A 23,514-nucleotide genomic window follows, 5' to 3' on the forward strand; every position below is an offset into this window, starting at 1 on the left:
AAGTCCCTCCTGCAGAAATGTAAACACATTTCCTGTCTCAGGATGCTCAAAGGATGCTAAGGGTTCTATCACAGTCCATGCTGAAAACCTCTAAATCACCTCTAGTGAGAGCTGAACTTCAATCTGGATTTCTAACTGCCCATAGGACATTTCCACTTGGATACCGTGTTGTCATTTCAAGAGATGCCCTTTCAAGTTTGTCTTCTGGGTTCTAAGTTAAGAACCTTTAAATTCTTCATTCTTTCCTTTCCATCACTGACTCAATTTTACACCTTTCTTCTTACTGTTGTTGCCACTGAAGTCCAGACCCATGTCACCTCAAAGCCAGGTGACTAGGTGGTCTCCTATTTGTTCTCCCAGTCTCCAGTCACTAACCCCTTCAAATCCTTCCTACCAAATCTTATGCTGGGCACACAGAAGGTGTCCCATATATGTAAGTGAATACTGTGAAGACCACCTCCATCAGTTCAGTATATAAGGCTGGATTTCATTCTACAGATGATTCAACTAAGGCCCTGAGGTTAAGTGAGGCCTTAAGACGCTGGCAGAAAGTTCTGGGGAAACATACCCAGCACAAGGCTCTTATATCAGAACTAGGGGGCGGGCTGTCGACCTGCCCCAGTACAGTCTAGTTTCCTGTCCTTATTCTTAAACGTAAGAGCGCGTTAACAGTCACCTAAGGCTCACCCCTGGATTTCCGATTCGGTAGGGTGGGCCGGGGAGTTCACATTTGAAATGAGTCTTCCGCCCCATGGTGATGCAGGCGACCAGGGGGCCGCACCCTGAGAGGCAGCTGAGAATTGGTTGACTTCACAAACGGCCTCCAGCCGTCCACCTCGGCCGCCACCAACGCCCAGGCTCCGGGCGGACCCATCTCTGCCGCCGTCCGCCTGCCACACCCGGGGCAGGCTGCGGGCAGACTTCGGTCGTGTAGACCGGGGACTGAGGTGCCATGACCAGCCACTACCTGGCTTCCACTTTGGCCAGCCACAGACACCCGTGAGGACCCAAGACTCCGGGACCCAGGAGCCTGTAACGCGGCCGCCCATTGGCTCAGCTTGGCACTGCGGGGCCGGGGCACATACAAAGGCTTGGAAGATTGGCTGAAGCTCCAGGCGCTGCGGCCAATTGGCGGATAGGATCGCGTTCTAGGGGGCGGTTTCCGCCTGGGCCCCGCCTCTTCCTGCGGCTCACTTTCTCCCCATCCGGTTCCGTCGGCCGCGCACCTGGAGGTGCATTGGACTCGTCTCTCTTTTCACCTGCGCCGGGTGGGTTGCTGCTGCCTGCGTAGCATTTGAAGGGATGAGGGGTTAGAGGTCAATTTTGAATTTTTCACGAATTTGGGCACCCAGAATAGGATTGCCAACTTTTAATTTTGCGTAACCGTTTTAAAAGAAAGCTCAACTACTTCACCAAAGTTTCATCAGAGATTTTACCATCAAAAAAAAAAAAAGCGCAAGGGCTATAATCTGAGAGTAAGGAACAGGTCTTTAAAGCGAATACCTTTAACTTAAAGGGGAAAAAAAGTCATTAAATTGTTCTCGTTTTCTGATTTGACTGGAGACAAGTAAAGACGACCCCGTATCACTAATTGTCAGCCCTGCATTGGGCACCACTAATTTAGCTACATTATAGGGCACTGACAGGGGCATTTGGTCCCCAGGAATGTTCTTTCTTGTCAGAACTATGGGTCTTCCCTGCAACATTCAAATAATAAAAATAATAGATAACGGTTGCTACGTATTAAATGCTTCTCATCCATAGTCAAAATTACTTCAACCCAGACCATACAATGTGTTGGTACCATTAGCTCTGAATTAACAGATGAGAACATCAGGGCATAGAAAGTTGCTGTGATTTGTCCAGGGTCGACCAGTAAATGTTGAAGAGGTGATTTAAACCCAGCCTGAACTCTTTAACAGTCATTCAGACCATTCTTAAAATAAGCGTTTAAATATGCCCCTGCCTCAGACTCTTTATTCATCAACTTTTAAGTTTTGGAGATTAAGCTGAGAGAGGACTGTAGCCACTTTTTTGACACACCACTGTTGTTCCTGGGGTAGGACAGGAAGTGTTGATGTTCCTTTTCGAAACCCAAACAAATCGAAATTTGTTTGATTTTACAAGTGTTTCATTTTGGCTTATTTTAGGATCTTGAAAATCTGCCTTTGCTTATTCAAGTGTTATTATATAAGGTTGTTAATTTGTTTTCTTTGATCCCTTAAGCTATAAAATAGGGACAGGAAAGCAGAATCACGTACTTAAAAAGAAAGTCTCCTTTGACCCTGCTTTCCCCAGTGGGAAGATGCAGTTCCCCCACTGACAACTTTAGTAATCTTATTTAATGTCCCAAAGACATTAGAATACAGGATTCTCTCTGATCCTAACTTCTTTGAAATAAGTCCTAAATCTAGACCCGTTTGAAAAAGAGCCTTTTTCCTCACTTGCCTAACTCTTTGAACTTGGTGAATAATAGTGGAACTCCCAGTAACACAATCTGTCATGTAAATTAGGCTTCTGAAATACTAAGAGGAATGTCCTCCAGGTTCTGCCACTATCAGAGATTGGTATGACAAAAAAAAAATTTTTTTTAATTGCAAAATGCACACCCCACTTCCTCTCCTCAAAACAGAGACTCAGGTAAATAAGAGTGAAGAGATTATTATTAATGTGGTGGCACTTTTTTCCTAGAAGGCTTAAGTCATCATCACCCAGGACTGAAGTTCTCCCCATTTTCAAAACAGATGCCATCATATTTCAGGTAGCTGGAAACCAATTTGGAGTAGGTTTAATATAGCCTTATTACCATTTATTTCTTGAGTGACTCAGTATAATAGAGGTGTAAACATGATATACAAGGAACATTTGCAAAGAGGATTTCAAAGAGGTACTTACTGAGTTTTAGAGAGCAATAGGGTTAAGCTTAAAGGTCATAATTAAAATCTTTCTAGGGAAACCATAGTGTTCAGTGGTAAGATTAAAAGCCACATTACTGAAAGGTAGCCTGCAGCATTCAACCCATTCAATTGGTATTAAACTGGTAACTGATGAAATAAGCATTCTGAGTTGAATTTTAATTCTAATGTGCTTGGCAAAGCCGAATTGCAGTGCACTTTATCTTTTTGGATATAAAATCAGAATGCACTATGCTATTAAAAATGTGTCCTTATTCACTAGTATTAATCATTAATTTTGAAGTACACTAAACTCTTACTATACTGAGGACGGCCACCTGAACAATTTCATTCGCTACATCAAAACCCTTCAAGTAGGTGCTTAGTGTTCTCATTTTACAGGTGAGGAAGTTGATGGTCAAAGAGGTTAGATAGCTTGCCTAAGTGCCAAAGCCAGGGTTTGAATATAGTGCCCAGTGAGAACTTTGACATAATATTGCTTCCATTCAGAGGAAGAACTTTCCATCCCTTTGTCCATTCTCCCCTGACTACATCAAATAGACTTGCATCATCTCAGAATGTGACTTCCCATATACAGGTATACAGCTGACCCTTGAACAACATGGGTTTGAACTGCAAGGGTCCACTTATGCGTGGATTTTTTTCACTAAATATGTACCGCAGTACTATATGATCTGCAGTTGGTTGAATCTGCAGGTTCATAACCACGGATGCAGAGGGCTGACTGTAAAGTTATACTTGGATTTTCTTCTGTGTGGTGGACCAGCACCCTGAAACCCCTAGTTGTTAAGGGTCAGCCATACTTTTAATAAACAGTATTTTCCAACTCTCGGAGTTGCTTTTCTTGAAAAGGTGGGAATGAGGAGACACAACATGAAAGTACATTCTTTTCTGGCATGGTAGAAAGGTGGAGCCAGGAACCTTTTACTTTACAAATGGAATCCTTAGCTTAGCTATTGCTAATCCGGTCATTGTCAGTGTATACCAGGGATGGGCAAACTAAAGCCAGTGGGCCGAGTCTAGCCCACTGCTCATTATTGCACAGTTCAAGAACTAAGAATGGTTGCAAAAAAGCATCAAGTGAAGAATTATGATTTGTGACATGTGAAAATTACGTGGAACTCTTCAATGGTAAGAAATGTCCCTCCCGCCCTGATGCAGGATGCTCAGTAGTCGGGGAGGCTGTGCACGTGTGGGGGTCGGAGGTTAGTGGGAAACCTCTATATATTCGGCTAAATTTTGCTGTGAACCTAAAACTTCTCTAAAAAACAAAGCCTATTAAAATATATATGAAGTTCAAATTCAACGTTCATAAGTAATGTTTTATTGGAACACAGCCACACCCATTTATTTATATATTATCTACGGCTGTTTTCACCCTACAAGGATAGAGTTGAGTAGTTGAGACAAGATGGCTTGAGAAGCCTAAAACATTTACCGTCTTGGCCTTTACAGAAAAAGTTTTCCCATCTCTCGTATAGATGAAGATCCTGGTTAGAGTGCTGCCCCTGGAGTCAAACTTCCAGGCTTCATAGTACCCTTTGCACCTCTTACTAGATGTGAGGCTTTGGACAAGTGACCTAACCTTGCTAGCCTCAGTTTACTGAGGCAAGAATACAACCCTTATAGGACTCTTTTAAGGATTAAATGAGTTAATACACATAAAGCACCTAATCCATGTTAGTATAATTTATTTTGATTTTTGAGAATTTCACATTCCTCATACGGCCTTTCCTTTTAGAATCTGTTTATATTTTCTCTCAACTATTTGAAATATACTTTCTCTATGTGAGCGTTTTATTTGTCTGATCAGGAGGCAGCTCCTTGTCTACCAGAAGCTCTCACATGACATGGTTATGTTGATTGTTCCTATTTTACCCTCCAGTTTGTACTTTTTGATTAAAATTAGCTCCAGAAGAGTAGTTATCTTATTACTTCCTCTGTCTTCCAGATGCAGAACTGCCAGCATGGCAAGTCAAGAACCAGTTTGTCTTTTCCAATGCCAGGCTTCTTGGTGGCATATACGCATTTTCTTTCCAGAGGACATTTATTCATACATTTTGCCATTCCCCAGTTCTTAGAAAGTGACAACTTACCATATCTTACATAAAATCACTCTGAGTAACTTAGCAAAGAATGTAGTCGAGTGACTATTCTGAAGATTTTCAAAGATTCTTACAGCAGAAAAAAATGTAAACACAGTTAGCCAAGAATTTCTGGATAGGTTGGAATTCCAAAGACCAAAAGTTGCCCGTTCATAAGCTACATAATTAGGTTCTGGTACTTTAATAAAAGATATTTAGATTCAGCTAACATTTGTTGAGCAGCTATTATGTACTATATCTTTTTTGGACTTCATGTCCTTTCCACACTGTTGCCAGCTTTAGAGGCCAAGTCAATGAGCCAGACTTCGGACTTTTAAAGTTCTTCAACCCTACTAAATGGTCACTTTGGGCAAATAATTTTCTTTTTCTTTTTCTTTTTTTTTTTTTGGCCACGCTGCGCAGCTTTTGGGATCCTAGTTCCCTGACCAGGGTTAGAACCTGGGCCCCTGGCAGTGGAAGCACTGAGTCCTAACCACTGGACCACCAGGGCATTTCCTATTTTTCTGAGATTATTTTCTAACTTGTAAAATAGGAATAATAATAATAGCTGACTGAGTGGTTGTTGGAATCAAATAAGGTAACCCATGGAAATCATTTAGTCACTGTGAGTGAAACATAATACTTTTATTTCCTTCTTTACCTGTCAACCCCATAAAATGCATTTACAAGCAATTCCCATTTCAGCTCTATCCTGTAAAAATTAAAAGAATTGTATTTCCACCTGCTAAATTTTAGGATCTCAGCTTCTTAAGGTCAGAGCAAAAGATAGCTACCTCCTTTATCTCATGTAGATGGGCGTGCTATCCAAGTGGCCCCTGTATTGCTGGCTGTTCGCAATGTGTCCTTGGTAATTAAAAAGGGTCTTCTCTGAAATTTATACTGGGAGTTGGAAAGAGCTCACAAATTTGTCTTTGCCTCTAGGTATCTTGTTTCTGTTCATCACCAGTTTTTCATAGTTTGAGTAAAATCTCATAAATACGGCCAGAACTAGGATGAGGCAATGAGGACACAAAATTTAAGGAGACACTTTTAGGGTCGTGCAAGATCTTAACACTAATACGTTTTTCTTCTTATCTGCTAGATCATGAAAAAGTTTGGCCTTATTTTGAAATAAAGTACTCATTATACACAGGGTATGGCCAATTGTCTTAGATAACACGAGAGGGAGGGTTTAGAATGGGAAAGAAAACGTTAGTGTTACCCTGGTCAATTTTTTATTAAACTCCTTTGAAATAAGTGGAGTTTAAATGCCCATTCTTCATGGATTCTTGATGCAGAGAAGAGACGGCACAGGACGTTGTGAGTTCAAAGCAAGGTGTACTCTTCAGGTGTTTTTTGTTTGTTTTCTGTTGTTTGTTTTTTTTGCTTTTTGTTCTTTCCCCACTCCTGCTACGGCTTCCGAACCTGGGGCTATGTCTCTGCAGGTTGAATAATCCTAGCTGCCATCCTGGATCACTCCCCCTCTACCTCGCCAGTGACCTGTTGCTCCAAAGCTGAATATGGGGCAAGAGGGGAGAGCCGGAGCGCTGCTGTCCTTGGAGCCTGCAGTGGTGGCAGGAAGCCACACGGCCACAACTGTGAGTCTTGGTCGCTGCGCAGACTCCAGGAGAGCATGACTGACGATGCAGCCAGGACCTTGGGGAGAGGTGAGTCCTCTTGACAGCTGTCCACGGGCTGGGGGCGCCCCGTGGCTGGATGTTGGCTCTGGTGAGGTGGCTGCCGGCCTTGGCCTCCAGACCAGCGTGGCGAGGAGGGACAGGGTTCCTCCGCACAAAAGGCACGTGCAAAAAAAAGGTGTCTTCTCTGGGACATGGGAGACGGAGCACCCGTGGCCCTCTTGGGGTCCTGGGGAGGCGAGTGAGCCCCTTTCCCCTCTGGGCTAATCCGCCTCCCTGTATCCCCCTCCGCCCGCAGGGAGCGCCCCCCCAGGGCCTGTCCCAGAGGGCCTGATCCGCCTCTACAGCATGAGGTTCTGCCCCTACGCGCACAGGACGCGCCTGGTCCTCCAGGCCAAAGGCATCAGGTGAGAAGCAGGGGCGCCCCCGTAGGCGCGTGGGAATGTCTGATATCTGGGGAGCCCTGGTCAGATTTCAGAGGCTCTCTGTGCCTTTCTTCTGAGGCAAAGTCAATAAGCGGTTAGCAAAGGACAGGTTCTTGAGAGTGCCATCCTGAAATGCAGAGACAGGCCTGTGCAGGAGACTTTTAGGGCAGCTCAGAGTAAACTGAATGATGGCTCAGTGAGCTGGTTCCTCCCCTAGAGCTTGTGAAGAAAGGCACCACGGAGGCTACCGGGGCCTTCTCTGACTGCTCTGTCCAGTGTAAACCCCACCCCACCCCAGGCGTCTTCAGGTCAATTCTGTTCTCTTCATTGCGCTTGCAATGTTTTCTTATTTGTTTATCCGTCTTTCCTTTACATCTCCCAGCCCCTCCCCCAACACACATAGAAACACACACTGACACACACACAAATGTAAGTTCTTGAAGGTAGGGACTTGTCTCTCCTATTCATGGGCCAGAAGAGAGCCTGGCACGTAGTAGGTGCTTAAAACTATTTTTTGAATGAATGAACAAATAGTTCCAAACAGTGAAATAGAAGGAACTGCTATCAAAGAGGTGTCCTGAGGTTTCCCACACACCTGATAAATAGGTACACACCCGTCCAGAAGGAATTTTGCAAGACGAGCTCCTGCAAAGGACATCTGGATTTGGAAGGCAGAGCAACTTTGCTGGAATGTGGACGGCTGGATGGACCAGCTCAAAGCCAAGGTGTTGAGAAGTGTTACTCCAGCCTCTTGACTCTGGCCTCGGAGAATCGGTAGTTCGGGAGTTTCGGATTCATGTTAAAGAGATGCAGAGACTAATACAGAGATGTTTTAAAGAAAATTATGTAATTCTGCTCTGTGGAGTTTCTACGGCTTATATTTCCAGGTTCTTCCTTCTTGCTCAATTCTACTTGGCCTTAAGGTTACTTTTTTTTTAAGAAAAATAACAATTGATGTTTTACCCCCAGTGATGAAGTGGCAGCTTAGGAACTGATGTAAATACTTCTTGGGGGCAGGGTTTCTCACCCTCGGCACTGTTGACATTCGGAGCTGGATAGTTCTTTGCTCTGTGTGTTTGGTGAGGGAGGAGCTGTCCTGTGCACTGCTGGATGTCTAACGGCATCCCTGGCCTCTATCCGTTAGATGGCAGTAGAATCCCCTCCCTCCAGTTGTGGCAAACGAAAAATGTCTCCAGATACCAGATTTGTACTTTCAAACTTTAAAATGTACTGAAATCTGTGGCGCCATGGTTAAGCTTGTGAGCTCTGAGTCAGACTGCCTGGCCTCCCATCTCGGCTGTACCACTTCTTAGTGGGTGATATTGGGCAGGAGATTCAACCACAGGGAGGCTTATTTCTCATAGGGGCTGTGTTAAATGTTTTCTTTGCCTCCCCTCCGTTGCTGCTCATCATGATTCCCCGATTCGCTGGGGAATCATGAGGAGCTAATGGGATAAGGCATCGAAAACATCCAGCACATCTTACTGCAGGAATGAAGACGATGTTGTTATGTATTTTTCTTTGTACAAACCTAAATTAAAAAAAAACTCATTGCAAATTTTAATTTTATAGATTGATTGCTTCTGCTTTCAAGATGAGAGTCTGCCTGCCTAAGCCTTTCATTTTTGTTCTGTCCTGTTTTCCCTTTGCTTTGCAAGACATGAAGTTATCAACATTAACCTGAGAAACAAGCCTGAATGGTACTTTACAAAGCACCCTTTTGGCAAAATTCCTGTCCTGGAGAACAGCAAATGTCAACTGATCTATGAATCTGTCATTGCTTGTGAGTACCTGGATGACGCTTATCCTGGAAGGAAGCTGTATCCATGTGACTCTTATGAGCGAGCTCGCCAAAAGATGTTATTGGACCTATTCTATAAGGTATATCCAATTTTTTTTAAAGCCACTTACACTCTGTTTTACTTTGTATGTCTTTCCCAAACTCCAATCCATTTTAAAAGTCAAATCGTTGGTGAAATTGATATGTTTTAATACACATGTGTGCCTTAGGAGGATAACTGGTGTGGAATTATAGTAAAGCTGTGACCTCTGATATTAAAGGTTAAAGGCTTAGCCGATAGGTACTTTTCCATTTGAACTAGCAGTCTCAAGAGTTACGGTTATGGCATAGTTATGACTGTGTAACTTGAGACAGGAATATTGAAAGAATTGAAAACTGGTGATACTTTAAAGGAACCATTTCCAAGATCCCAGGTTAAAAAAAAAAAAAAATTGGGATGTGAAAAAGGTAATGCACAGAAGGAGATTGGCCTTTATGGGGAACAAGAGTGCCAACCATCCAGGAAATGTGTAGAAGAGAGAAAAGGGGGCACCTGTTGATAGTGGGAGAGAATATGATGGAGAAATTTTACGACAGTTCTCTTTGAAAAGAAACAAAAATAACTCAATGATATTAATAGCTGATGTCTGTTGAGCACTTGGATGTGCCAAGCACTGTTCTAACTACCTTATAAAGGTTAACTCGTTTAATCCTCACCACTGCCCTTTAAAGTGGGTATTATTATTGCTCCATTCCTCAGATGAGAACATTGAGGCTTAGAGAGGGTAAGTGCCCTACCCAAGATTGTACAGCATGGAAATAGCTGACCAAGTAAGGAACACCGGAGAGCCCCCTCTAAAACACCTTGTTTACCAGGGTGCTGTGACAAGTGGATTCCTGAAACCACAGAGGTGGCCCTCAGAGGGAGCTGGGGAGCCTGGATGTGGGTGTTGGCCTGTTCAGCTGGAGTGACAAAGCTCTGGCTGCATTTTTAGGCAGAGCAGGAGCCCTCAGACTTCTCCACTAAGAACCTGTGTCCTCTGATCAGGTCCCACATTTGACCAAGGAGTGTCTGATAGCATCGAGATGTGGGAGAGAATGCGCTGATCTGAAGCTAGCGCTGCGTCAGGAGTTCTGCAACCTGGAAGAGGTACAAAACGGGTCCCCCTCCTGGCCAGATGCAGTGGAAGAAGTGATGCAGGTCCCCACCCTGGTCACCCTGGCACCCTCCACTTTCACAGATGTATTCTTTTCCTACCAGACTTTGATAAGTTCAGTTACTAGGCATCTGATTTTAACTTGTGGATACTTGCCCTCTGCTAACCTGCTCTGGAACTTTTCTTGAAAATCTGGCAAGGAGTGAGGGAGGGCATGTGATGAATTTCTTCCTTTCCCAGAATCACCACATTCCTTAAGTATCTCTGCACGGATCCTCTAGCTTCTGCCACTGAGTCCAAGGTCTATGTGGGTTAGAGATTGTGTTTGGCTGCTAGTAAAAGGGACCTAACCACTGTAAATTTGTCCTTTAGGATTTATTCTTTCACACACACACACACACACACACACACACACACACACACACACACACACAGGTAAGGTAGTACAGGGCTGTTTTGATGCCTTCTTCATGAAGTTACCAGGGACTGAGGCCTTTTCTCTCTTCCTGTTCTGTTATTTTTGGTGCAAGGCTTGTATACTCAAAATAACAAGATAGCTGCTAGAACTGCAGCCATCACATCCAAGTCCCAGGTCACAGAAAGGAAAAAATGGCAAAAGGCCATACTACTTTAAAGGCTTTCGTGAAAGTCCTACCCCATGACTACTTAAATCTCATTGGCCAGAACTTATTTGTAGAGTCATAAGTATCTGCAGGGGAGGATGGGAAATTTAGTCTTTTAGCTGGGAACACCTTGCATAAAATCAGAGTTCTATAATCAAGAAAGAAGGGGAGGGCTTCCCTGGTGGCGCAGTGATTGAGAGTCCGCTTGCCGATGCAGGGGACACGGGTTCGTGCCCCGATCTGGGAAGATCCCACATGCCGCAGAGCGGTTGGGCCCGTGGGCCGTGGGCCATGGCCGCTGGGCCTGCGCGTCCGGAGCCTGTGCTCCGCAACGCGAGAGGCCACAATAGCGGGAGGCCACAACAGGGAGAGGCCCGCATACCGCAAAAAAAAAAAAAAAAAGAAGGGGAAATTGTCTATGGGTAATTGTCTATGGGTAAGCAAGGAGCAATGACTGTTATCAGATCCTCCATTAATCTGGCAGGGGAATTCCCTGGTGGTCCAGTGGTTAGGACTCTGCACTCTCACTGCTGAGGGCCTGGGTTCAATCCCTGGTTGAGGAACTAAGATCCCACCAGCCCTGTGGCGAGGCCAAAAAAAAAAAATCCAGCAGTAATAGGGCTACTTACCCTGTACATCTAGAATAACCTGGAAGGCGGTTCTTTGACTTCCTTTATCTTTGTTCCAGAAACTGATAAATTCCCCCTATGGGTGGGTTGTAATTCTTTTGGCAGCCAGAGAATGCTATTTTTATCCCCTAAAGGGAAGGCTGATTACTAATATGCTTCCATTTGACCTTTGTTAAGTGGAAGCAGTTCAGTTTATTTACAATGCCAGCTGCCTATCTTAGATTTATACAGTTGCAGTATTTCTGGATGATGAATAGTCATGTGTAAGAAATGTCAACCTTGGGGCTTCCCTGGTGGCGCAGTGGTTGAGAGTCCGCCTGCTGATGCAGGGGACACGGGTTCGTGCCCCGGTCCGGGAAGATCCCACATGCCGCGGAGCAGCTGGGCCCGTGAGCCATGGCCGCTGAGCCTGCGTGTCCGGAGCCTGTGCTCCGCAGCGGGAGAGGCCACAACAGTGAGAGGCCCGCGTACCGCACAAAAAAAAAAGAAAAGAAATGTCAGCCTTTGGTCCTGAGAACACAGACTGTGGTCTTGACTCCAAGGAGGCAACTAGGATGAGGTAGACTCTTGGATCCTAGACTTGGCTTTACTAGATTACAGAACCTTTGGTAAGGTTCTGGACCTCTCTGTGCCTTGGTTTCCACATTTATAGGATGAGGAAGTGTTTTAAAACAGAGAGTTTCTGGGTTCTACAGAGGGACCACTGAGTAGGGGAGGTCTGGTGGGTGGTTCCAGGTCCTGCTTCAGCCACACCAGCCCTGCTCTTATCACCGGATTTAACAAGACATCCAATAAGCTCGAATTTGGAGAGGGAGGGGGACCTCTGCTTTCAAAAAGAAGTTTGAAAGCTCTTGCCCATAGAGAATGTTTAAGGTCTTTATTTCAAAGATCAGCTGAACTGATTTTATCATGTCTGGTTACCTTTTTACAGTTAATTGCTGGGCCAGGGAAAGGAGCTGGGAAACAAAACCCTTTAAACTCAGAGATAATTAAAAACACATTTTGAACTGTGTTCCTCCTACTCTGTGTTTGGATGATGGATGAACTTTGAAAATTACAGATTGCTAAAGAAACGTATAATATTACGACGGAGGCACAGTCCTTTAGCTGGGTTCTTCCAGGGGAAGTGAACCTGTATTTTTGTGCCAGGCATGATGCTACAGGTGCTTTGAATACATCCTCTCATTTAATCTTGCCAACAACCCTGTCAGATCTAATAAATAGCATCAGTGAAAGCTACCTAAACCAGGGCTGGTTCAAGGACCACTGAGTATTCAGCATTGTTCTACCAGATTTGAATGTAGCTTTTGTCCCTAAAATGTTAGCAGGAATTATAACTACAACAAAGGCAGTATCAGAATCTGAAACATGCCCACTGAGCTTGAATTATTTGATTAATTCCTCTCAATACCAGTGTATTGACTCTAGGAGATTCTAGTGAAATTGAAACTTGTCCGAATAATTCTAATAGAGATGGCCCCTCTCTATTAATAGAGATGACGTGTACAATTTTTTCCCATGGTTTTGTACAATCAGGATTTTCTGTGAGTTGAAAATATTTTAAATATCCTTGGGCTTTCTGAGTGATAAACAACTTAAGAGACCAGTGTATAATTTTCTGCCACGTTATCCTCAAGCAAATGGCTCAGTTTAACTTTTGCAGCCTTACACTGACATTTTCTTCTTTTGAAATAAATGCCCTGTTTGACTTTTAAATTTTTCTTTAAAAAAAAGTTTCATAGAAATTAAAGGCTTATTGTGCTTGTTATATAACCATATTTTTCTATGTCATTTTTACAATTCTTTGAGATACATTACTGCTGTTTTTCTTTCTAACCAGCAGGCTCCCCTCTTGCTTTCCTGTTCTGAACATTTTCCTGAGTTTTAAAAACTGCTGGGCTGCCCTTCTCTAACCACACGTTCTGTCTTCAAACCTATTTGCTAGTCTTTACTGAATCATTAATCTCAGCAGCGTAATTTTTTTAAGCTTTAGTTTTTTAATCTTTCTTACTGACTTTCATTTCAAAATAGCACCTGATCCCATCTTTCTTTTATCTTTGTGGATTGGAATGTTGGCAGAACCTCTCAGCTGTTCTTTTTTCGGGTGGCAGTGCCTTCATTCTAAATATTTTCATTATGGAAGTAGTCCAGTCAAGTCTAAGTTCAGTGAAGGACAGGATTCAGCCAGATTCCAGTCACTCCCCATCTCTTCCCAACCCTCCCAGTTATAGGCAACTACTAATTTACTTTCTTTCTCTATGGATTTACCTGTTTTGGACATTTCATATACATGGAATCATTTAGCGTTAGCCTTCCATGTGCTTCTTTTACTCAGTGTAATGTTTTCAAGTTTCATCCTTTACTCCTTTTCATGGCTTAGTAGTATTTCGTTGTATGGATACACCAACCTTGTTTATCCACACATCAGTTGATGGATACTTGGGTTGTTTCCACTTTTTGGCTCTTATGAATAGTGTTGCTGTGAACATTCATTTATGAGATTTTGGCTCAGACATATGTTGTCAGTTCTCTTGGATTTGTTAGTTAATTCAGCATGTCCACCTACGTGCCATTTTTTGGTTGTAATCACCATTCCTCCACCTTAGGGAACTGGTTATCTTCTAGTCACCGTGGCTACTTGAGCAGTTTTAGTGCTGCTAGTTTGGTAACTTAATTCATTGTCCAATTCTGACAGCTGCTTCCTAGGTAAACTAATATTTGCTGTATTTCTTTTAATAAACTTCCTCTATACCTTCTCCCACCATGTAAACAATAGAATAATAGTTCTTCTTGTTATTTAAAAATTAATTTTACTCATCTTTGATTATAAAGTAATACTTGTTCATTAGAGAAAGTTTGGAAAATACAGAAAAATATAGAAACTAAGAAAAGAAATTCATAATCCCACTACCCAGAAACAACCACTGTTATTATTTTTTCTCTCCTTTTCTTATGTATATTATTATGTAGTTGAAATTGTACTGTATATAGAACTTGGTTACCATTATGACATAAGAATTTTTCCCATATTTTAATAAACTCTATAAATGCTTATTTATGGGTATAAGGGTGTTTATTAGAGCAGCCTTATTTGTTATGGTGAAAAATTATAAACCTTAATGTACATTAGATAGGGAATGGTTAAATGAAGGCTTCCCTGTGGTGCAGTGGTTAAGAATCCGCCTGCCAATGCAGGGGCCACGGGTTCCAGCCCTGGTCCGGGAAGATACCACAAGCCGCGGAGCAACTAAGCCTGTGCGCCACAACTACTGAGCCTGCGCGCCTAGAGCCCGTGCTCTGCAACAAGAGAAGCCACCGCAATGAGAAGCCCGCGCACAGCAACAAAGACCTAACGCAGCCAAAAATAAAATAAATAAAATTTTAAAAATTTATATAAAAAAGGAATGAGGTAGATCCATGTGTACTGAGATGAAAAGATTGCCTAGAAATATTAAATGAATTACACAGTAATACAAGTGATATGATCCAATTTTGTAGAAGAAAACAAAACTTAACTATATATGCATATATATATACATGTAAATAAACGCCTGGAAAAATGTCTGGAGAGACACACATCAGACTCCTACTGGTGACCGCTACTGGGAAGGGGATTAGCACTGGTGTGGGAAAGAAAAGTGGTTAAGAGCAGGGATCGGAAGGGAGAGTCTTTACCTTTTATGCTGCTTTCTGTGTTTGAATTTTTTTAAAATAATGAGAATGTATTTCTCTATTAGATGTGTAATTATTAAAGATGGAAAAAAATCACTTTTCATTCTGCATAATTTACCATATGTATAAGCCATAGTTATTTATCCAGCAACACTCAGAGTTATTTAGTTTGTTTCAGTTGCTTACTGATGTGAATGATGCTGCCAGGAACAGCAGCTTCTTTGCATAAAAATCCTTTTCTCTATTTTAGAATATGTCCTTAGGCTGCACTTCCAGGAGTGGAGTTACCAGATCAAAGGGTATGACCACTTTAGAGGCTGGAGCTGGATGTTGCTAAATTGCTTCCTCCAAGACATGTGCTGTATACCCCCCACCCTCAGTGTATGGAAAATGCCCTTTGTATCATCCCCTTTTCACTGTTGGGAGATTTCATTTAAAAAGATATTTGCCTGTTTTGAGAAACAATAGTTTCTCATCGTTGATTTAATGTATATTTCTTTGATTGCTAGTGAGGTGGTAGATTTTCCCCCAAAGTATTCCATCTCTTCGTGTTTTATTTATGAAAATGGTCTACTACCCATCTGTCAAGGTCTTACTGATTTTCCTTGTTGATTTATTTTTTTAGAGTTCCTTATATATAAAGGATATTGGCCTGTTTCTAAGGCACATTTTTTGGTTTTGTTTTAACTTTTTGTCTTTGTTTTGTACATATATAAATATGACATTATTGTTCTATAAGTCTTTCCTGTTGTGATTTCTTCTGATACTTTTATACATAGGAAATCCTCTCCTCCTTCAGAGATTTGATATTCATTTATATTTTCATCCACCACCCATCACTTTAAAGATATTTGACTTGTCAAGACTTACCCAACTAGCTTTTCCCCCCTACTATCTTACAAATATATTTTGACAAAAGAATTAAGCCCGTGAAAAGGATTCCAGGATAGAATTTTCAGGGTGGTCCTTTGATCCCCCCAAATGTTGACAGGTTGCATTCCGAATCTTCACAGGGAGCTCCAGGTCGTAAGTGGTGGTCAGTAGGAGCGGCGTGTTCTGCACAGACCCTACTTCTCAGGCTTCTTTCTAGAGAAGTGGCTTTATTTATACTCTAAGTTTGTTCTATACCCTTGATTTGTTTTAAAGGGAATCAGTTCATCTTCGTTAGCTCAGCCTCAGCTATAGTATGTCAATGTAGCAGGGACCTGAAATTTGAAATCTTGAGAATCTCCCCCTTGTCTTATATGAACTTAAAAGATTTCTGCCCTGGAGTTGAGTACTTTGCTTCTGCTTCTGGATAAGGACCTGCATTGCTGATGTACCAGCAAGTGGCTTTGTGTATTTTATTGGGGGAGGGGGGTCTGCTTCATTTTTTTTTTAATAAATTGCTATTTTATTTTTAAAATTTATTATTTATTAATTTACTTATTTATGGCTGCACTGGGTCTTTGTTGCTGCATGGGGGCTTTCTCTAGTTGCGGCGAGCAGGGGCTACTCTTCATTGCGGTGCGCGGGCTTCTCACTGCGGTGGCTTCTCTTGTTGCAGAGCACGGGCTCTAGGCACGCGGGCTTCAGTAGTTGTGGCACGCGGGCTCAGTAGTTATGGTGCACGGGCTCAGTTGCTGCGCGGCATGTGGGATCTTCCCGGACCAGGGCTCGAACCCGTGTCCCCTGCATTGGCAGGCAGATTCTTAACCACTGTGCCACCAGGGAAGTCCTGGGTCTGCTTCTTAAGAACTATTTCCATCAAGAAAAACCTCTTTCTTCCTCCTCCAACCAGGACAGCAGCACCCGCTGAGAGCCACCAAGCTGTCCTGGTTAGAGGTCCAGGATTTGTCGGCTGTGGTGTAAATGACCACGTGCAGGGCAAGTGGCCAAGTCAAGGTCTAAAGTGCAGTTATTGAAGCTGCACTTGAGAGTCCAAGATTGTAGACTGAAGCTTTTTAGAATGCTTGGTTTGAGGAAGTCTGGGCTTTGCTTCTCTTTACAATCTTGCTCCTTAAAAAAATTTTGCAGATTTCCTTTTCCTCCTTGTTGAACCTCCTGGCGGGGAAGCCACGGCCAGTGAGCCTCACCACGATGGCCACGAGGGAGAGCCCCGCGCCGCGCGCTTCTTCCTTCTACGTGCGCTCTAGCACGAACCTCCTTTCATCCACCTGGGGGAGCCCAAGAGGCCTTCGCAGTAGATGAGTGGCCCTTCCAGGCTTTTCAAGTTTGGGGTGGAAGTAGCGATACTCACGTCTCACCAAGCAGTCCCTCCCTCTTGATTTGCATGTTCACTCCTAACCCCTTGTCACATCTAAAAGCAAGAAAAGGATCTGTAGTCATTTTTCAGTGAAGTGGAGAACAGAAAAGTTTTAAAATTAGAGTTTTCTACTATTCCAGAGCATCAAATGGCTTTCCCTAAAATATCTCAATTCTTAACCTGAATTGAAGATGTGTGAACACTTTAAGGAAGCCTGAGGGCTTGAAGCTAGAGGCTCAGTTCCCTCCCCAGGCCATGCATGGCCTTGTGGGGATGTCTAGGGCCTTGGTGGAAAAGTGTCTTCTGTAAGCAGGCCATCTTGCCTTGCTTGACGATACCAAGGACAATAGTTCTGAGAGTGAGGGAGTCCATCATGAGAAAAGCTATTCAACATTAAGAATGGCCAATATCATTATATGTGGCAGTTGGGTGACAGGAATAACTCAAAACAGTTTTTTTAAATGACATTGGATATTAACATAAGCACTGCTAAGTGGGTCGAGATGTAACCACAGCTTCCTGTTTTGTTTCTGATGACAGAACACTTAGGAACGATAAGACATTGGACATTAAGACGGTCGGTTTATTTTTAATTCTGAGTATCTGAAAATTTGTCAGAGCAGATAATTGGCTGTGAACAGGGACTTAGTTTAAACTGAGAACACAGAAGAACTCTTTTGAGTCAAGTTGCCTGAAGACCTTCTTATCCATGGAATGAAATAGGAAGGAGAGAATTTTGAAAAGTTCCTTTGCCATGATTGTGTCACACTTCTTGGTTAGTTAGCTGCTCTGGCAGAGCCCCTGACAGAGAGACTGAGAAAGAGGAAAACTGAGGGGGAAGTTCTCACAGGGATGCTCAGAGCTGAGCCAGTCCTTGGATGTAGAGGGAAAGAGGCTTTCAGAGTTTGCTGATTCTAAGCTTTTTGCTGCTACATAAATTTTAAGAACAGGCAAAGAATTCACAAGAGACTTGGGGAAGCCTCTGTGATTAGAGTCATCATACATACATATCTGAAGTTGAATGACACAGGGTTGACGCTAGTCTGGGACTTAGGAGAATGATGTTTTTGTCTCAGCTCTGGCACTAACCAGAGAGCCCTCTTACTTCCCTGGGTTGGAGTTTCCTCCTCTGTAAGCGAGAGTCTCTTGTGCTTCCACGCAGGAGACAAGAATCAGCTCACCAGCATGTTTTCCTCTCCACTTGAACTGCCAGGAAACTCAAGTCAAATCCAAAGCTTTATTTATTAAAGAACTCTGCAGGAGCCTTGGCTTGATGTCTTGAGACCGTTTTCCTTCCTTATTTTGACCTTCTGTTCTAGCTTTTACTTTCCCTGATCTTAGCATGGTATTATTTTTCATATTTAATATTTTAGTGTACACGTTTTTGTACACTGCAACTCTAATCCTTTGTGTAATGAGCATAGTATAAATAAATGGAAAAATGGAAGGGGAGTCACACTAGAAGAATCCCAGTGGCCCTTCCAGTACTGAAGTTCTGTGATTCTAAGCGGACAAGTCATTTCACGTGTCCGGAAAGTCTCAGGTTTGCAGAGGAGGGAGCTCTCCTACTTAAGATCCTGAAGACGGTAATAAACCTCCAAGGAGGCCTGGCCAGGTTGTGCTCCTGGGTTACTGCAATGTGTCTGTAGGGGAGCCAGCACTTTGTGCTGGTTTATAGGAAGACTGCTTCTCTGTTGGGAGTTTTAGACTTGCTCTGTATGAAATCTGGTGGAGAAATGCTTGTTTGAGGCAGGGCTCAAGAATCTACAGCTGTATCAAGAACTCCAAGGAATTTTAATGTCACACTTGGATTAAAGAAAGTCCGAGGGAACGTGTAAATGTATTTCAGGGGCGAGGGAGAGGCTGGCAGAAGATAATTGATGCCTCATTCATTTCATCCATATGCTTATCTTGACTTTTTATTGTACCAAGCACCTTGATAAGGCTTAAATTGCTTTATGAGTGTTTATATAAAAATTGATTGTACCTATAAGATCATATATATTCAAAGGCAGACTCCTACTCTGAGTAAATGAAAAACTTGAAAAATATATACTAAATAAACATCAATTACTAAGCAGCTATTCATTTTCAAAGTATCTCATCACTTTACCAAAGGACTCATCATGGGTTCTAGTAAATGTCCATATGTGGTCTGTTTCGACAAGGACTTTCTCAAGAGTACCTCTGCTATGTAAAGCAGAAGAGTTATATAGAAGTTCCAGAGTCCATCAGTTTAGATTCAGTTCTCGTTTGTGCCATGAAAGGCCAATAAGAAGCTGGAAGTATACGTTTCAAAGCCAGTGATAAAAGTTTGGGTGATTACTATCTGTTCCTGAACATAAAGAAGGTTTGGGGCTTTCTGGAATCCATAAAAACTGAATAATTTGTTCCTTTCCCCTGTAAATCAGGACTTATTTACACATGACTGAAAATCGCCTCTGTTTTGAGTTTTCATTGGCCAGATTCTTCCGCTTTAGTACCATCTTGTGAGTTTCTTCGAACAAAGTGATGCCACCTAACATTTTTTCAGACTTTCAGGACACTAGTCAGGGGGGTCTCCTCTATGCCATACTGGGAGGTAATGAAGACATCGACTTTAGGGCACCAAGATTTGCTTTCTCCTCTGAGAAGGATGGCAGGTGGAGGATCCCATTGATCTTTTCTGTTGGGGAAGGATTTGCTTTCTGTAGATGTAACCTCTGGGGGGGGTCTCTGTGCTTTCTGATCACGAGAGCTCATGTATATTCATGCATGATTCCGTCACTCCTCACCATAACCTCTGAGGAGGGCACTAACATTACCACCATTATACAGATGAGAAAAATGAGGCTTGGAGGAGGAGGTGGGTAAGTTGCCCTGGGTTCCATGTTGAATGAGACGTAGAGCCCAAGGTAGGATCAGGTCTGCTGGTACCAGAGCTCATTCTTTTTTTTTTTTTTGTACATTTATTTATTTTTGGCTGCATTGGGTCTTCGTTGCTGTGCATGGGCTTTCTCTAGTTGCAGCGAGCCGGGGCTACTCTTCGTTGCGGCTTCTCATTGCGGTGGCTTCTCTTGTTGCGGAGCACGGCTCTAGGCACGCGGGATTCAGTAGTTGTGGCATGTGGGCTCAGTAGTTGTGGCTCACGGGCTTTAGAGCGCAGGCTCAGTAGTTGTGGAGCACAGGCTTAGTTGCTCTGCGGCATGTGGGATCTTCCTGGACCAGAGCTTGAACCCGTGTCCCCTGCATTGGCAGGCAGATTCTTAACCACTGCACTACCAGGGAAGTCCCCAGAACTCATTCTTAACTTCAGCCCTAGACTACATCATAGAGGCAACAAGCTGTCCTGGAGTACAAAGAATCAAGCCTGAGAAATAAGGACACAGTAATCTAGATCTACACCTACGGGGAAGTATTTAGTTGATTATGCTTTTCGTGGGTCAAAGAGAGTCTTTTGCTTGATTTAACTAGGTAACTAGCGTCATACGTTTCTCTGTGGGAAGACCTGGGCCAGCAAAACCTCTGCTAAGCACTGTTGCTTTTTAAATTCTCAAGTACCTTTCCCCCCCCCACTGTCTTTGGCTATCTCTCCGTCAAGAGTTTATCTGTTTTCTTGATGATTCATCTATCCAGGTTGATTTGTCCCATTTGGGAATGCAAAATTTTATTTTAATGTAAAAAGTTGATAGTGTTGGGTGGCCAATCCATGTGAAGTTCAAAGAGCTCAAATAAACAAAGAAAATATGATAGAAAGAGAGTGTTGGGATTTGAGCGAGCCCATTAGATAGCCCTGCTCTTCCCTGCCTTAGTTTTGAATTGATTGAGAAACAAGGCAGAAGAGGAAGATGTGTGGAGACTGTGGTATCCCCTTTATTACAGATAAAGTGGACCCTGGAGAATGGGGGTCACAACTGCAACAAGTGGGGTTCCTAATGTGGCCCCTCCCTCCCAGTAACAGGCAGTGATGGTCTCTAGGGGCAGGGCCCCCTCTCCAGGGGCTGAGCTCATCCCTGGAAAGCTTAGCACAGGGAGTGGTAAGCTCCTGAGAAGGAGTGGCTGGGCTGGGCTGTCCTTCAAAATCCTCCAGTCAGATGAGCTGCACGAATGCCCCAGTGTTGAAAGGAGGGCAGGACTGAGCATGCCAGGAGTACGACCCTAAAGGAGGTGGAAGAAAACTCAGGAAAAGGGAAGACGCATTCACCTAACAAAATGGAAGGAGAATCAAAGTCTTGGTTCTCCTTCTTTGGGAATTAATTTGATATTTGTACTTAGTGTCTATAAATACATTAGTATATAGGTAAATTAACTTGCTTTTGCTCTGTTTAAACTTTCAGATTCTTGGCTATCAGAACACAGTCTTCTTCGGTGGTGACTGTATATCCATGATTGATTACCTCTTTTGGCCTTGGTTTGAGCGGCTGGATGTATATGGAATAGCTGAGTAAGACATTTAACTGTGTGGTTGTGGATTCCTAGGGTCGCCCTAGTGCTTGAAATGGTCTGTGTGCCATTTGTCCTTCTCTGGACATGTGACACATGTGAATGTGAAACACAGTCGGGTTTTAAACTATGTGTTTCCTTGTTCAAAATGCATCTGTGCTCTTATGCCACTAACTGTGGACCCAAACTTTACCCATATTTCTGCTGATAAGACTGTGTCCGAAAGCCTCCTGCCATGCTCCAGAGCCTGCTGTCCTCAACACCCACCCAGCACAGGCCGGTGGTGAACACAGAAGCAGGGGAAGGGTCTCAGTCACAGGGTTTTGGCGCCTTGTCTGCAGCTTCCTCGGTGGCCCTGCACCTGGTCCTGCTGTGTCACCCAGCGGATCCCACACACCTTACTCCTCACACTTTTGTTCCCCAAGGAATCTTTCCCCAGATAGGCAGACCCTTCAAAAAATAAATGATTTTTAAAGTAATATATGCTTGATGTTATACAAACAAACAAAATGGCCAGCCATACACCATGGGAGTGTAGGGATGTTTAAGGTAGAAGAAATGACCTGGTAGACTCAGGGAGGCTTCATAGGAGCCCTGGGCAGAACATGTGCTTTGTTCCCACGATGCTCACAGGAGAGGCTGAACTTGTGCTGGCTCTGCTCTCACGCCAGCCGGTTGCATGGTGGGTGCCGGCCATTCTGGTGTTTGGGAATCCAGTCCTGCAGAGGTAGAACCGCGTCTCCTTCATAATGCACACACTTGAGTCTTCCCAGGAGGCATCTCCTGTGCGTCTCACTTAGGGAAGTTCAGATATAACAAACTTGGATATTTAAAACTATGTCACACCATAAACTTTACAAAAACCTGTCCCTTCTGGGAACAGAGTGTTGAACCACATATTAGGAACCCTCACCTCTTCTCCTGGGTTTTACACTAACAAGTTTATTGCCTGGGCAAGTCACTTTACAGATCCTAGACCTAAACATCCTGATGGGTCTTTGAAAGGACCCAGTCAGCTCCATTATTTCAAGGTTTAATGATTGTTTTACTCATTGCTTTCCAAAAAAAGTGCTTTTGGAAACTACTTGTCTTTATTTTTTTCAAGCCTCCTAAAGTAAAATCTGAGAATGACAGAAGGATGTGTCTTTCAGGGGGTTGTCTTTTTGTTGGCAAACAGTGAAGCACAGATACCTTATTTCCCCAGAGCACTCAGTCCACAAGCATTTTAACCGCAGGGTTAAAAACAACAACTTTTGCAAGTCTAAAGCACACACAGCCATTCCAAGAATTAGATTTTCCTCCAGTAAGTGATTATGCTCAGTTGATAGTAAGGTAACTGAGATAACTTTATTGCCCCAGTAAATCCATTCCTTGTAGCTTGTAAGTCTAAAAAGTGATCCATGCCCCCTTTTGCCCTTTAGCTGTGCTAACGATTCTCTCCTGTCCTGCAGCTGTGTGAACCACACCCCCGCGCTCCGGCTCTGGATCGCAGCCATGAAGCAGGACCCCACAGTATGTGCTCTTCTCATAGATAAGAACATCTTCCTCGGCTTCTTGAATCTCTATTTTCAGAACAACCCCGATGCCTTTGACTATGGGCTAAGTTGCTGAGCCTTGCAGTCCACCCATTCACCACCCAGAATTCCCAAGCATGTCGTGATTCTGCATCAGCACTTGTTTGGGTGGGGCAGTCAATCTCTGTTCATTTTTTTTGAGGTTCCCAATAAACATGGAGACAGAATCATTTCTGATAATCATTTGTATGGCTCCTCTAGCCCACAGCGTCCAGTGATTCTCTAGAAATCTCAGTGCTAGATTGTCCGGGACATTTTGAAAGCCTGTGTGCCTCCCAGTTCCATGGCTATCGACCCGGTTTGACCTCCAGGTTGTTGGTGTTGATGTTGAGGTTCAAGGCCGCCCCATCA

General features: G+C 43.4%; 1 protein-coding gene across 1 annotated transcript; it reads left to right on the forward strand.

The window, feature by feature from the left end:
* The first annotated feature begins 75 nt into the window (after positions 1-75).
* On the forward strand, positions 76-23,330 carry LOC132507035 (glutathione S-transferase omega-2-like). The gene is made up of 7 exons (XM_060125972.1): positions 76-1,268; positions 6,445-6,666; positions 6,935-7,043; positions 8,720-8,942; positions 9,890-9,991; positions 21,484-21,590; positions 23,041-23,330. The coding sequence occupies exons 2-7, from the start codon at positions 6,633-6,635 to the stop codon at positions 23,198-23,200; spliced, it is 735 nt and encodes a 244-aa protein (XP_059981955.1). The 5' UTR covers positions 76-1,268; positions 6,445-6,632; the 3' UTR covers positions 23,201-23,330.
* Positions 23,331-23,514: the final 184 nt, after the last annotated feature.

The sequence above is a fragment of the Lagenorhynchus albirostris genome, chromosome 16, assembly GCF_949774975.1.
Source record: "Lagenorhynchus albirostris chromosome 16, mLagAlb1.1, whole genome shotgun sequence".
In the NCBI taxonomy this organism is placed as follows: Eukaryota; Metazoa; Chordata; class Mammalia; order Artiodactyla; family Delphinidae; genus Lagenorhynchus; species Lagenorhynchus albirostris.